The sequence below is a fragment of the Nycticebus coucang genome, chromosome 12 (genome assembly GCF_027406575.1).
Source record: "Nycticebus coucang isolate mNycCou1 chromosome 12, mNycCou1.pri, whole genome shotgun sequence".
In the NCBI taxonomy this organism is placed as follows: Eukaryota; Metazoa; Chordata; class Mammalia; order Primates; family Lorisidae; genus Nycticebus; species Nycticebus coucang.
In genome coordinates this window covers 50,137,785-50,151,161 of record NC_069791.1, presented here as the reverse complement: position 1 = coordinate 50,151,161, position 13,377 = coordinate 50,137,785, and the positions used below count along the sequence as shown (strand labels likewise).

Genomic DNA, 13,377 nt, shown 5'->3' with positions numbered 1-13,377 from the left:
GTGGTCATAACTCAGATAATAGAGACATACCACAGGCTCTTTGCCTCCTTGCAACTCTCCAGTTACAAACCTGTAAGAAATATGCTTACACCACAAGCCTCTGAAAACCCTGATAGGAAGAGCTGGCCAGAGAGTCCCAGTAATGAGCTTTATGTCCTTGGCACCTTGATGAGAAAGACTTGTCTATAAAGCCAACTGCTCTTCAGCCTGCCATAAAAAGAACTGCCTCCCTTCATAACGTGGCTGACATCGCTTTAGATTTCAGCCTGCTTGTACTCCAAGGTAAAATAAACTTCCAGGTATGTTCATTACATTTGGTGTCGTGTGTTTTGATCTGGGCCACTTTTTTACCCATCAAAAATTAGAGGGACGGGTGGCGCCTGTGGCTCAAGGAGTAGGGCGCCAGTCCCATATGCCAGAGGTGGCAGGTTCAAACCTAGCCCCGGCCAAAAACCACACACAAAAAAAAAAAAATTAGAGGGACACTTAAAAATAGTCTTTCCCCATCCCTAATCTCCACTTGTTTACTTGATCAAGAAATGAGATTAAGAATACTAAGATTTTTGAATCACAAACTCATCCAAATCTGGATGACACTGCAGATTCATTTCCTGTCCCTTTTGGTAGCTCAGCTGGAAACTGGCTCAAATGGACTGAACAAGTCTGTAGCAGACATTCAAAGCCCACCTTAATTTTCTTAACCTGCAAAGGAGTTCCTTCGGTAGACAGACCTTGGGCATCAGTGTGCATATTCCCTGGCATCGTTCCTAGGCCCTCGATCCCTTACTACATATCTTGCAACTTAGAGAAATTAAGTATTCCCTAGCTCCTTTTAGGCAAACCTATACCTAGGTAACAGAGGAAGGGATGGTGCTCACTTTCCCACTCTCTTTGGAAGTGCTCTCTCCAGCTAAGCCAACCACCCTTCTATCCGGATCTTTGCCGTGATACATACAGAACATGCAAGCCAAGCCACTCATGTGGACTAGTGACTGAGAGCTGTTTCCTTTCTGTGATTTTTCTTTCTTTCTTAGTTTTTCTCCAATAAAATCTATGCTATATCTGTACTATGTGATCCTAGTTACCCTTGCACCCTTGCATGACTCTAATACTATTGCCCAAACACAATTTTGAAAGTTACTGTCTGTAGTAGTCATAAGAAACAAGAAAAAGGAAGAAATATGAGGAAGACAGATGTTCCCTTTTGTGACAGCTTTCTGCTCTTGTTTGATACCACAGACAGCCTGCAGCTTGTTTGCAGACATATAAGTGGTGGGTACAGTAGGTTTATAAACGAAGTTTAAGCTTGTGAACTCAAGTTTTAGTTTATAAACAAAGTTTAGAATCGTAGGTTCTCTTCAACCTTCAATTGTTAGTTCACTTTTTTCATTTTTCTGACACTTTGTCATACTTGCATATCTATCAATGTCTGAAGAAGTTACCTATGCAGATCTGAAATTCCAGGACACCAATAAGACAGAAAATACCCAAGAACTTGACAAATTTGGGAAGAAAGGTAAGAGTTTGAGCTATGGGTGTATTATAAGGTGGTGGAAGAGGTTATAGCCATACACTTTACATATTAGTGAATGATATTGATATCTTCCTATTTGAATTTTGAATTAAGCCTTCCATATTTCAAAGGTACAAAAACCAAACAAAATGGTTATAAAAGATTTTGTAAAAATACGTACTAGTGCATTGAATACTCTCAATATTTTATACATTTTCTATTTTTGATATTATACTCAAGATAATTGGGATAGTATTTTTCAAATGATTAGATTTTGTATTTTGTTTAATTCTCATGAGATGAAGCTATGGAACATATGTAGTCCAGGAAAGTTATAATTTTGTATATTTTTCTTTTTTATAAGAGTATGTGTGTGTGTGTGTGTGTGTGTGTGTGTGTGTGTGTGTGTATAAAAGAGAGAGACAAATAGCCAGAGGGACTTTTCAGAGATTCACTTGACTATTTACCAAATTAAACACATATTACCTTAAAATTTTTCCCACTTCTTTTTTTTTTGTAGAGACAGAGTCTCACTTTACTGCCCTCGGTAAAGTGCCGTGGCATCACACAGCTCACAGCAACTTCCAGCTCTTGGGCTTATGTGATTCTCTTGTCTCAGCCTCCTGAGCAGCTGGGACTACAGGCACCTGCCACAACGCCCGGCTATTTTTTTGTTGCAGTTTGGCTGGGGCTGGGTTTGAACCCACCACCCTCGGTATATGGGGCCGGCACCCTACTCACTGAGCCACAGGCGCCACCCAATTTCTCCTACTTCTTTTGGAGATTGCTTTCCAACTTAATAAAAATAAAAGATGTTAAGTTAAATGAACTGAATCATTAAAGAATGAAAAAAAGAAGTAAAGAAATACTGGAAGACCTAATATTCAAAACTACACTGTACCTGAAAACTGTGTATTTTTTGGTTCAGATTCAAATTCTGATATAAATCTGGACCATCTATGATGAATTTGATCTTACTTCATTAAAACTCTAATCTTCATTTTATTCATAATCCCATTATTTTATTTTATTTTTTAATCCCATTATTTTAAAATTATGTGTAGTTGCTATTTTCTGGTTCCTGGCCTTTTGTTATGCAAAAGCCCTAGTGTTTTTATACTTGAAATCAGCCTTTTTGTGTTAAAAATGCAATTATCAAGTGTTTGCTATGGGTCAGCATTGTTTTAGTTGCATTATAAATATGTCATTTCACCGCTGATGCTTTGTGGTCTTAGCCCTTCCTCCTTCTCTTCCCCTCCCGTCTTTCTGTGCAGTCTTACCCCTTCCTCCTCCCGTCCCCTCCCCTCCCCTCCCTTCTCCTCCTCTCTCTTGTCCTCCTCTCCTCTTCTCTCCTTTTCTTTCTCTTCCTTTCCTTATTCCTTTCTCCCTTTCTTTCTTTCTCTTTTCAAGGCAGAAAGTGAGACACAGATGAGTTAAAAATTTTTCCCAAGGTCCCACAAGCAGCAGAAGCAGGATTCAAACCTAAGTACTCGAGCCCTAAGGACTGTGTTGTGGTTTTTGTCACTATGAGATTCTGCCTATAAATGTATCTATCTTACCTACCAACTTTCTTAAATCAAAATTTCATAAATTTGTGCTATAGATTCTAACTTCAAAATTTATACTTAATCTTTCCATGGGTCATAAAATCTCCTAATACTAGTAAATCAGCTATGATTCTCTCTCACATGGTGGATTGCAACGGGATTTTTATTCTTCTACCTGCTCGATACTGCAATTCATTTGCAGTATATAGTCACGATAACCTTTTTAATAAGTTAGTTTCCACAAAAAAAAAAATCCCACTCTTTTTCAAGTAGATAGCTTTTCCAAAATTAGAGACTTTAAACTAGATGTTCTTGCTGCCTGTAATGATATTCCCACTGATTTTGTATATTGGCTCCTGTTTTTCATAGAAACTGAACTAGTGAATCTCTGATATAACTCATTTTCAAATGTCTGCACACTATAGGCCAATATGAGATCAATTGGTCTCATATACCAATTGATATATACCAGTTGGTTTTATGTACCAATTGGTCTTATATCTACCATCTACTTATCTATAATCTATCATTTATATGTATATAGTCATTATATACAATGTTATATATATCATCATATATTTTATATATATATACACACATTTACATACATATATTTATCTACTTCTTCTCACAATTACAATTTATCTCCATAAGAACAAAGACTTTTTTTTTTTTTAGGCTTCACAATGATTTATTGCATTTGACACCAAAAGCACAGGCAACACAAACAGTAATAGACAAGTGGTAATACATCAAACTAAACAGCTTCTGTACAACAAATGATACAATTAACAGAGTGAAAAGACAATCTACTGTCTGGGGTAAAACATAATAACATATCTAATAAAAGATTAATATCAAAAATATGTAAAGAACTCAGTCAACTCAAGAGCAAAAAAGAATGATAACTTGATTTAAAATGTACAAAGGGACTTGAATAGATATTTCTCCTCAAAGGAAAGTGCACAAATGTTCCCAAGGTAGATGAAAAGATGCTCAACATCACTGATAATAAGTAAAATGCAAATAAAAGCTACAATGAGGCATCACCTCACATCTGTTAGAATGGCTATTAGGACAAAATAAACAATAAATAACAAATATTATCAAAAATATGGCTGCTATGTATGTACATTGTTGGTGGGAATGTAAAGTGGTGCAGCTGCTATAGAAAACAGTATGGAGGTGCCTCAAAAATTGAAACACAGAAGTATCCTATGATCCGGCAACCCCACCAATGGATATTTAGTGAGAATAATTGAAATCAGTATCTCAAAGAGAGATTTGCACTCCCATGGTCATTGTAGCATTATTCAATCTAGACCACATGTAGAAAAAGCCAAAATGTCCATTGACAAATGGGTGGCTAAAAAAAGTGTTGTATATACACACAATAGAATACTATTTAGGCCTTTAAGAAAATGAAATCCTATCATTTGTAACAACCTGGATGAACAGAGGCAGGGAGGGCTCCAGAGGGCATGCAGCTACCAGTATCCCTGGCCAGACGAGCGGGCCATTGTGGAGGCTGGGAGGACACAGGAGGGAGGACGCAGGGTTGCACGGCTCCCGCAGTTCCTGGTCAGGGCATGCGGAGGCCCAGTTGGTGTGGGGTCGTGGCACAGATCTTATGGAGGTCCAGGCAGCACCAAGCCCAGGAATTTGAGGTTGCTATGGGCTGTGATACCACTGCACTCTACCCAGGGCAACAGCCCAAGCCTCCAGTGTGCCAAAACCGCCTCACTCTGCCCCTAAGGATTAAGGCTGTAAGGCAGCTCAGTCCCCGCCTTTAGGCTGCTCAGTTGATAGGTTACTAGGTCCCGCCTGCTCCTTGCTCTGGGACCTGGAGGGCGGAGCTTGCCGGGGCAGTTCTCTCACACAATGGCTCCCTGCAGCCCAGCTCAGTGGCTCTGTCTGGGGCCCCAGACAATGCCCAAAGTTCTCCGCACTCCTGCCTAAGCTCTCCCCAAGGCAGTTCAACTGAGTGCCAAGTCCAAAAACACTAAAACAGTTCACAGGTAAGGCTTTTCCCGTTTGCAGTCTCACCGCTGCTTGTACTCACAGTTGCCAGCATGATTAGGTCATCAAACACATGCAAGCACTTGCCAGTTTCCCACTGCTTTATTCCTCCTCTTGGGGTCCAGAGGTCCCTTGCTGACTCCCTGTGTCCTCAAAGGGATGATTATAGGCAGATATCACCAGCCAGAGATGTCTGGAGTCTTATCTCCCCAGACTCACCGTGCCCAGTTGCAGGGAAGCTGTTACTCGGTCACCATCTTTAATCCAATCTCTGTAATTCTAATTTTAGATTAAATCTTGACCACACAGTTCTTTCACTGGTAACTATTTTCCAAAGTCTAAAGAAGGTAAATTTCACATTTTATTAGTACTTCTGTCTGGATTTCACAATATTATTGTACCATTCGCTGTGAAATGTAAAACATAGCTCAAAAATACATATATAGTAAAATTCCCATGTTATGCTAGCATTGTATTTTCTCTAAATATCTAGTCTTTACATACATGCATGATAATTTAAATCATGGTGATTTAATTATAATTAATTCATAATGTAAAGTTCATTCCTCCTTTTTTATATAAGAAAATGATCTGTTTTAAATAGCACTGTTCAGTAGAAAAAAAGTAATCAATAAAATTTTCTTACCAAAAAACATGAAAAAATATTGAAAACTTCTAATAAAGAAAGGCTATAGATTTGGACAAGCTAAGATGAAGGATTGATTGGACGGACACCCAGAGGTATTACAAAGAAACAACCTATCTTTTAGATTCTGCAGCCCAAATCTCAGCATTAACTGGGGAATACATAAACAACTGAAATTGTTTTCTTTGACATGTAGCAATTGTCTACTCAAGGAAAGACCACTCGTTTGGACTTCTCTGTTAGCTGTCAGCTACTTGCTTTCCCTGAATTTGTACCAGTGATTTACACACAACTTTTATAGTATCACCTTATTGTATATTTGTCTACAAATATTTACCTTTGCTGGTGAGATTCATACTTTTTATACTCCACTCTCAATATAAACTCTATTTTTGCCTTTCTTAATTGAATCACTTTACCAAGTAACAGGTTCTTCTGTGAGAACCAATTTACATGCAAAAGCATTAACTAAATATTTTTTCAAATATTTAGTTAATATTTCAAATATTTTATTCTTATTCTTCAAAAGGACTTAAGATGCCCTTCAATTTTTGTTAAGAAGGAAATAAAGGTAAGTGAATGAATGGATACATGGATGGATAAATAAATAATTTTAATGAAGGTGTATATGATTTGCTACTCTTCATTAATTTTGCTTTAATTTTGCTTTCCCCGGCAGCTGCTACCCCTTCCCAAGTGTGGCGCCACGCAGTCTTGCCTCTGGGTTTTCTGTGCCTTCTGCTGTTCATTGGGATGGGAGTCTTAGGAGGCATGTGTATGTACTACCATTGTTTTGATTAACATTTCAATAACTTTACAACCCAAGTTTACTCTGTGAATTAAAGTGTTGTAATAATGATAAGTGGTATGAACACAAAAAAAACTTACGATGTCATACTTGATCTTTTCCCCTCACTCTTGCAGAGTAACTGCTTCCCTGTTTAGTCTTTATATGACTTCTGAATAAGGTAAAGCGTTCTATTGAGGATATAAAATTCTTTGTCATTTCTTTCTTTCTTTTTTCTTTTTTTTTTGTTTTTGGTCTGGAGTTTACAAAACTTTGAAGATAGAAATGGAAAAATTCAGTAAACTACAAAATATCAATGAAGAACTTCAGAGAAATGTTTCTCTACAAATTATGAATAACACAAGTAGCTCCAACAAGTTGAGGAACCTCTCCAACACACTGCAAAAAATAGCCACCAAATTATGTTATGAGCTATATAGACATAAATCAGGTAATACTGTATTGGTCTTGGAATTATTTATTAGGCAATGAACTCAACTGTAGAGTCCTTTAAGAATTATTGCATCATTAGCTAGTAGGCTTTCTGTAGGAGACAATAATTTGGGGGAAGGAATTAAATATGACTGACAGAGAATTCAATGATATTTTCACATATTTAGAAGAAAAACAAAACTAGTAATAACTATGGGTCCCAAGATTATCATGGGATGGATAGTTACATAGTAAGCCACAAGATAGTATACTGTTTCTCTAATCCATCATTTACTACTACTAGTCTGGGGATTGAGGTCAATTAAAGATAGAGAGGAAATAACACCTCTTTACATATGGCCTCATTCCTAGATGTCAGGCTATAATTGATGACGAAGAGTCCACAGAAAAGAAATAAACTGAGGTTTTACATTTGGGATTTGGGGGGAGATGGTTTTATAATACCTGTATAAATTTCTGCACTTACTGTAGCAAAATGCATATCTTTTTCTCCTGAAAAGCTCTCAAATATTCAACAAGTGAGAAAGTTAGAGCTTGCAGAATATAAAACCTGACAAAGGAAGATTGATACAGGAAGATGTACTTGAATCCAAGGGCTTAATTTAAAAGTCTTTGTTCAAGTTATGTTTCTGACACATTATGGTGATATATAGAGGTCTACAATAGAGTATGTTTATTCTTCCCCTTTGACATAAAATGAACAGTAAGTTCAGTCAATGCCACACAGAGAGTAAAGGAAATAATAAGAATGGTAAAAGCTATCAACACAAATCTAATAAAACTATGTTCTTTCTCCAGAGCACAAATGTAAACCTTGTCCAACGGGATGGATATGGCATGAAAAGAGCTGTTATTTGTTAAGTCATGATGGACAAACATGGCAAGAGAGTACAACGACATGTCTTTCTCATAATGCCAGCTTGTTGAAGATTAACAACAAGAGTGCACTGGTAAAACCCTGTGTCTCCCTGCCTTTCAGGAAGGAAACCACTTTTCTCGAGATCAGATAGGAAGGCGTAGGGCATATTGGGAAGATCTGGAGCCACCCACTCATGATCCTGGCTAGTTTTAGTTAGAATATGTGTGAGGTGACTCAGACGCTATACACTTATGTCAGGATAGTATAGTTAAGATAAATCATACAAAACCATAGCTTAGGACTTCACCATCAAAGGAATCTTAGAAACTGATGGGTAGACAGGTAGATAGGGGGCACTTCGAATCTATAAGTCTGTGAACATTCACAAATTGAAACTATGAAATTGAATCTCAGAACATGATTTTCAAACATTTATCTAAGAACAAAGGATCTAGATGTTATTTTGGTTACCAATGCCATAAAACCACATAAGACTTGTTTCTACCATTGTGTATTTTTTCATTTACTAAGAGAAAAAGCCAAATTACACTAGGTTAACGTAAAATATGTATAAACAAGTAGAATTGAGATGAGATGACAAAGGTAAGTGCCAAACAGGTAGACATTAAGTTCTTGGGTCCCAGGAAAAATTTAGTACTCTGATAGCTTCATCTATGTATTTATTTATTTTCCTTTTTTTCTTATGTCTAAATGTCATCTCCATGTTACACTTACTGTTAACATCTCTGGTCTCACAGAAAGTAATCATATGTTTTTAAGCAAAATCATGTTTTCCTTGAAGTCTCAGCTTCCCCAACATAAGAAACTTTGTCAATGCTTTATAGAACAGAGGGAAATCAATCCATCATCATATTATTTTCAAATTTTCTTTTTTTTTTTTTGAGACAGTCTCACTTTGTCACCCTCGGTAGAGTGCCGTGGTGTCACACCTCACAGTAACCTCCAACTCCTGGGCTTAGGCGATTCTCTTGTCTCAGTCTCCGGAGTAGCTGGGACTACAGGCGCCCGCCACAATACCCGGCTATTTTTTGTTGCAGTTGTCACTGCCGTTTTAGCTGGCCGGGGCAGGGTTCAAACTGCCACCCTCAGTATATGGGGCCGGCGCCCTACCCACTAAGCCACAGGCGCCGCCCTATTTTCAAATTTTCAAATAACCTGTACATAGTTAGTTACTGAAAACATTTTTTTAAAGACTAAAATAAGAAAAAAAGTAGCTGATACTTTTTCTACAAAATTCTGGACTGGTTCTACATGCTCATCTCTAACAGCTCTCATCTGAGTTTGCTTCATTGTTTTCCTCCTCTTTTTGTTTCTATAACTGTTGTTTATAGATATTAGCCACCTCCTTGCCTCTGGAGTATTTACTGCTAAAATTTTTGAATACTGAAGTTTATTGACTTTTCATTGACCTAAAATTAAAATTATTCATGGATTGGTAGGTTCTTTCTTCTGTAAGATAGGAAGTAATCTTGCAAGAAATGATGAATCATAGAGTAAAGAATACTTTCTTTCAATTGCTTTTAATGACATTGAAAAGTAGCAGTCCAATGTGAAATGTTACCTTAAAACAGTTACTTATAAGAAATTTCATTATAAGGTAATGAAAAGTACGAAAATAGGAAACAATTTATAAACAGACCATCTCTATTTCCTTTAGGACTTTATAAAATCCAAGGAATTATATGACTATTGGCTGGGAGTATCTCCCCAAAAAGAATACACATACTTTAAAAATTTGGATGACATTTTAAACTCCTCTGCCTGGTAAGAATTTATTCTTGTTACTATTTTATAGTTGCATTTGAGTAGAGATATTTTGTTCAGGGGTACTGTAAATTTCAATTAAAACCAACTTAAATTGAAATTGCATTTTTAAAGAACCCCTTTTTTTTTTTGAGACAGAGTCTCACTTTGTCGCCCTTGGGAGAGTGTCATGGCGTCACAGCTCACAGCAACCTCCAACTCTTTGGCTTAAGTGGTTCACTTGCCTCAGCCTCCCAAGTAGCTGGGACTACAGGCACTCACCACAACACCCGGCTATTTTTTGTTCCAGTTTCCACTGCTGTTTTAGCTGGCTGGGACCAGGTTCAAACCCACCACCCTTGGTATATGGGGCCAGCGCCCTACCCATTGTGCCACAGGCACTGCCCAAAGAACCCTTTTCTATTAGGCTTCTTTGATGTATTTCAAAATGCAGAAAGTTGCCACAAATATTTTGTCATGATTTTGACATGTCACTAACAAACTTATAGTAACCAAATTATGGAGACTTTCTATAAATACTTTTTTCCTAAAAAAATTATGGAAGCTCAGAAAATTGAACTCTGACAGATACTTAATACTGTGCTAAGTTCTGTGATTCAAAAATGAATGAAAGATTTGATTTATCCTTAGAATCACTTAACAGTCAATTATATGTGCATACTGATTGAATAATTCTACAGATAAAAAAAATAGTGTCATAGAAGTCTCTGTAAGAATGCACAGAATAACCAAAAGTAAGTTTTTTATTTGGAATTTTTTGTTATAACTGACTTTTATTTATTTATTTATTTTTGTAGAGACAGAGTCTCACTGTACCGCCCTCGGGTAGAGTGCTGTGGCCTCACACAGCTCACAGCAACCTCTAACTCTTGGGCTTACGCGATTCTCTTGCCTCAGCCTCCTGAGCAGCTGGGACTACAGGTGCCTGCCACAGCACCCATCTATTTTTTTGTTGCATTAGCTCAGCCAGTCCCCACCCCATGCCCTTACCTTATAAAAACCCAGACCCCCAACTGGTCAGGGCTGCTCTCCTCACTCAGGGGAACAGCCAGCAGGCCAGTCAATAATGACTTCAAATTGGATTTTGAATTTACTTGTCTAGAGGTCATTCCCTCGTGCCAAAGCACCATGTCTACCCAAAACAGAAAAACTAGCTGGGTATTGTGGGGAGCACCTGTAGTCCCAGTTTTTTGTGAGGCTGAGGCAAGAGGATTGCTTTTAGTGCATAGTTTCTGATCACTAATCTAGTGTTTCTGGGCTGATAATTAGTCATAACTTCAGAGTAAAATCTCTGACAAATGGCTGGAAGGAAATGTCATTTGGAGATGACAGGTGTCAGATGTTGGAATACTTCTTAATTTTGATGATTATGAAAAACACTTCAGGAAGACAACATCAAATATTTACTACTGCACTAGTTAGAACAGAGAATCTTATGGAATGGTGTTATTCTAAATCATATTAGATATGGAGGGGGTGGGGGCACTATGTTTGGAAATGAAGGACAGCAAATATTCCAGATGTGGAAGAGTAGAGAAAGCAGGAAGAAACAAAGCAGTGTTTGACATTGCATATATATTAATAAAAACAATTAACTTGGACATTCTTGATACTCCGAACATTAAATCAAATTTCGCTAAGATTATACAGACCATAGGGACAATAACATCACATTGGAAAAGTAATTTTTTTCCTGTAAATGGGTTTTTTTTTTCAAGTTGAGATTCCTTTTATTTATCCTTCAGTGGCCTCCTGTTAAACTCATACTCTTTGCCATCTCTTGTTTAATGGCACATGCTGGAGCCAGTCACACTGCGTTCTTCCACCAACATCGTTCCTCCCTCACACGGCCTTTCCCTCTACCCCCGGGGATATCACTGCTCCTTCCCCCACATCTCCTGGCACCCTGTAAATATCTTTCAAGCATCTGACTTGGCAAATGCAATTCTTTATTTTCTCTTTCAGGATTATAAAAAACACAAATGACTTACCTAATATGTATTGTGGATATATACGTAAAACATCTGTTTATTATACATACTGTACATATGGAAAAAAAGCGCTATGTGAGAAGATGGCCAATCCAGTGAAGATTGAAAGTACGTTAACGAGTGACATTCCAGATGAAAGAATGTAGTTAGTGCAACTATTTTGCTTCAGTTAATATCTTGCAAGTGCAGGTGACTTTAAAAAACTTGGAAACCACACAAATGGAATAAAAATCCTGTGACACTAAATTTTTTACTCTCTCCAGACATTTACATCTTGAAACTTCCTTCTTTCTCCTAATTTGCTAAGTCTAAGAAACATAAAATCAGACCTCATCAGTTATATACAGTCCAGACATTGCTCAGCATTAATGTAGGGTTTCCTGGCTTGGCACCCATAGCACAATGATTACACGGTGCCAGACACATGCACTGAGGCTGGCTGGTTCGAACCTGGCCTAGGCTAGCTAAAACAACAGTGACAATTGTAACAAAAAAGTAGCCGGGTGTTGTGGCAGGTGCCTGTAATCCCAGCTACTTGGGAGGCTGAGGCAAGAAAGTCGCTTAAGCCCAGGAATTTGAGGTTGCTGTGAGCTGTGATGCTACAGCACCTTACCGAGGGTGACATAATGAAACTCTGTCTCAAAAAAATAAAATAAAATAAGGTTTCCTTGTGAGAATACAGGAATCTGAAGTTGATTTTTTCTGCTTTTCCTAAAATAAAGAGGGGAAATTCCAACCTTACATAAAATCAGAGAAAATTAAATTAAAAAAAAGAAAGGGCAATACATTATGATATTGGGATTTGTCTAATATTACAAGTTGATTTACATTTTTTAAAAAATCAGAGAAAGAAAAAAGTAGATGCAAAAAATGCATTTGTCAAAATCAACACCTAGTTGATTAGAAAACTGGAAGCAGATTTCTCTAATCTGATAGAGACCACTGACATAAAACAAACTAACAAAAAAAGACAAAACTAAAGTTATAGAGTTAACAGTAGACATCATACTTCTGATAAAAGAATATTTTTCTTTTAGTGCTGAAATGAGATACAAATGGTCTTTATCAATCATTTTGTTCAACAGCCTCTCTTGTCTATTCTAGCAATGGAATAAAGCAAGAAAAATAAATACAAAATATAAAAAAATAGAAAAGGGAGAAATAAATTATTTTTATTTGTAGATAATAATTGTGTACATAGAAACCAAAATAAAAAATGAGAGGAACAGGGCTTCGAGGCACGTGCCTCCTCCACAAAGAAGAATGAAAACAGAGACCAGATAACCACAGACTGGAAAGAGTATATGAGAGATAGCACTGGGATTCAGTAGGAAAATCTGAGGCATGAAAAGATGAAAGAGCAAAACAGTTGCCCCAGCTGGGATTGGCTCAGAGTTGGGAGGACTTCCCCACTGTGGGAAAGAGGTGAGTGAAAATCCCCAGTGGGCCACATTCCCACTGTGAACTCCTGCAGTCCTCGTCATGGGCAAGCCCGTCAGCCTTCATGGGCCCTGCAGCTCATCTAGGAACTTCCTGGAGTCTGTGGACATCATGATTACAGAGAGAGCGTTCATGCTGAGCCCCGCACATCTTCTGAGACCTAAGTAGCTGTAGCATGGCTTCATTTGGGTAGCCCAGGCCCCACCAGCCTGCATTCTGCCCTATGTCCCAATAGCCCCACCATCTCCACATCCCTGGAGTCTGGCTACATCCTGCCATGTCCATTCAGAATACCAAACGTTATGATGCTGATAGGGTCCCCAGCGCTCTAGCCCAC

At 37.8% G+C, this 13,377-nt stretch overlaps 1 protein-coding gene across 2 annotated transcripts; it reads left to right on the top strand.

Annotated features, from left to right (window-relative positions):
- The first annotated feature begins 1,256 nt into the window (after nucleotides 1–1,256).
- On the top strand, nucleotides 1,257–12,243 carry CLEC12A (C-type lectin domain family 12 member A). 2 transcript variants are annotated; one of them, XM_053556431.1, is made up of 6 exons: nucleotides 1,257–1,516; nucleotides 6,405–6,500; nucleotides 6,775–6,963; nucleotides 7,764–7,915; nucleotides 9,503–9,609; nucleotides 11,575–12,243. In XM_053556431.1, the coding sequence occupies exons 1-6, from the start codon at nucleotides 1,426–1,428 to the stop codon at nucleotides 11,744–11,746; spliced, it is 807 nt and encodes a 268-aa protein (XP_053412406.1). In that variant the 5' UTR covers nucleotides 1,257–1,425; the 3' UTR covers nucleotides 11,747–12,243. The 2 variants fall into 2 exon arrangements, with proteins under 2 accessions (XP_053412406.1, XP_053412407.1); XM_053556432.1 differs by lacking the exon at nucleotides 6,405–6,500.
- The last annotated feature ends 1,134 nt before the right edge of the window (nucleotides 12,244–13,377 follow it).

Bases quoted from the DNA above. Each gene is read 5' to 3' on its own strand.
- CLEC12A (XM_053556431.1), top strand. From the start codon at position 1,426: ATGTCTGAAGAAGTTACCTATGCAGATCTGAAATTCCAGGACACCAAT. The intron at 1,517-6,404 runs GTAAGAGTTTGA...TTTCCCCGGCAG, and splicing joins TGACAAATTTGGGAAGAAAG to CTGCTACCCCTTCCCAAGTG. The intron at 6,501-6,774 runs GTATGTACTACC...TTTGGTCTGGAG, and splicing joins GGGAGTCTTAGGAGGCATGT to TTTACAAAACTTTGAAGATA.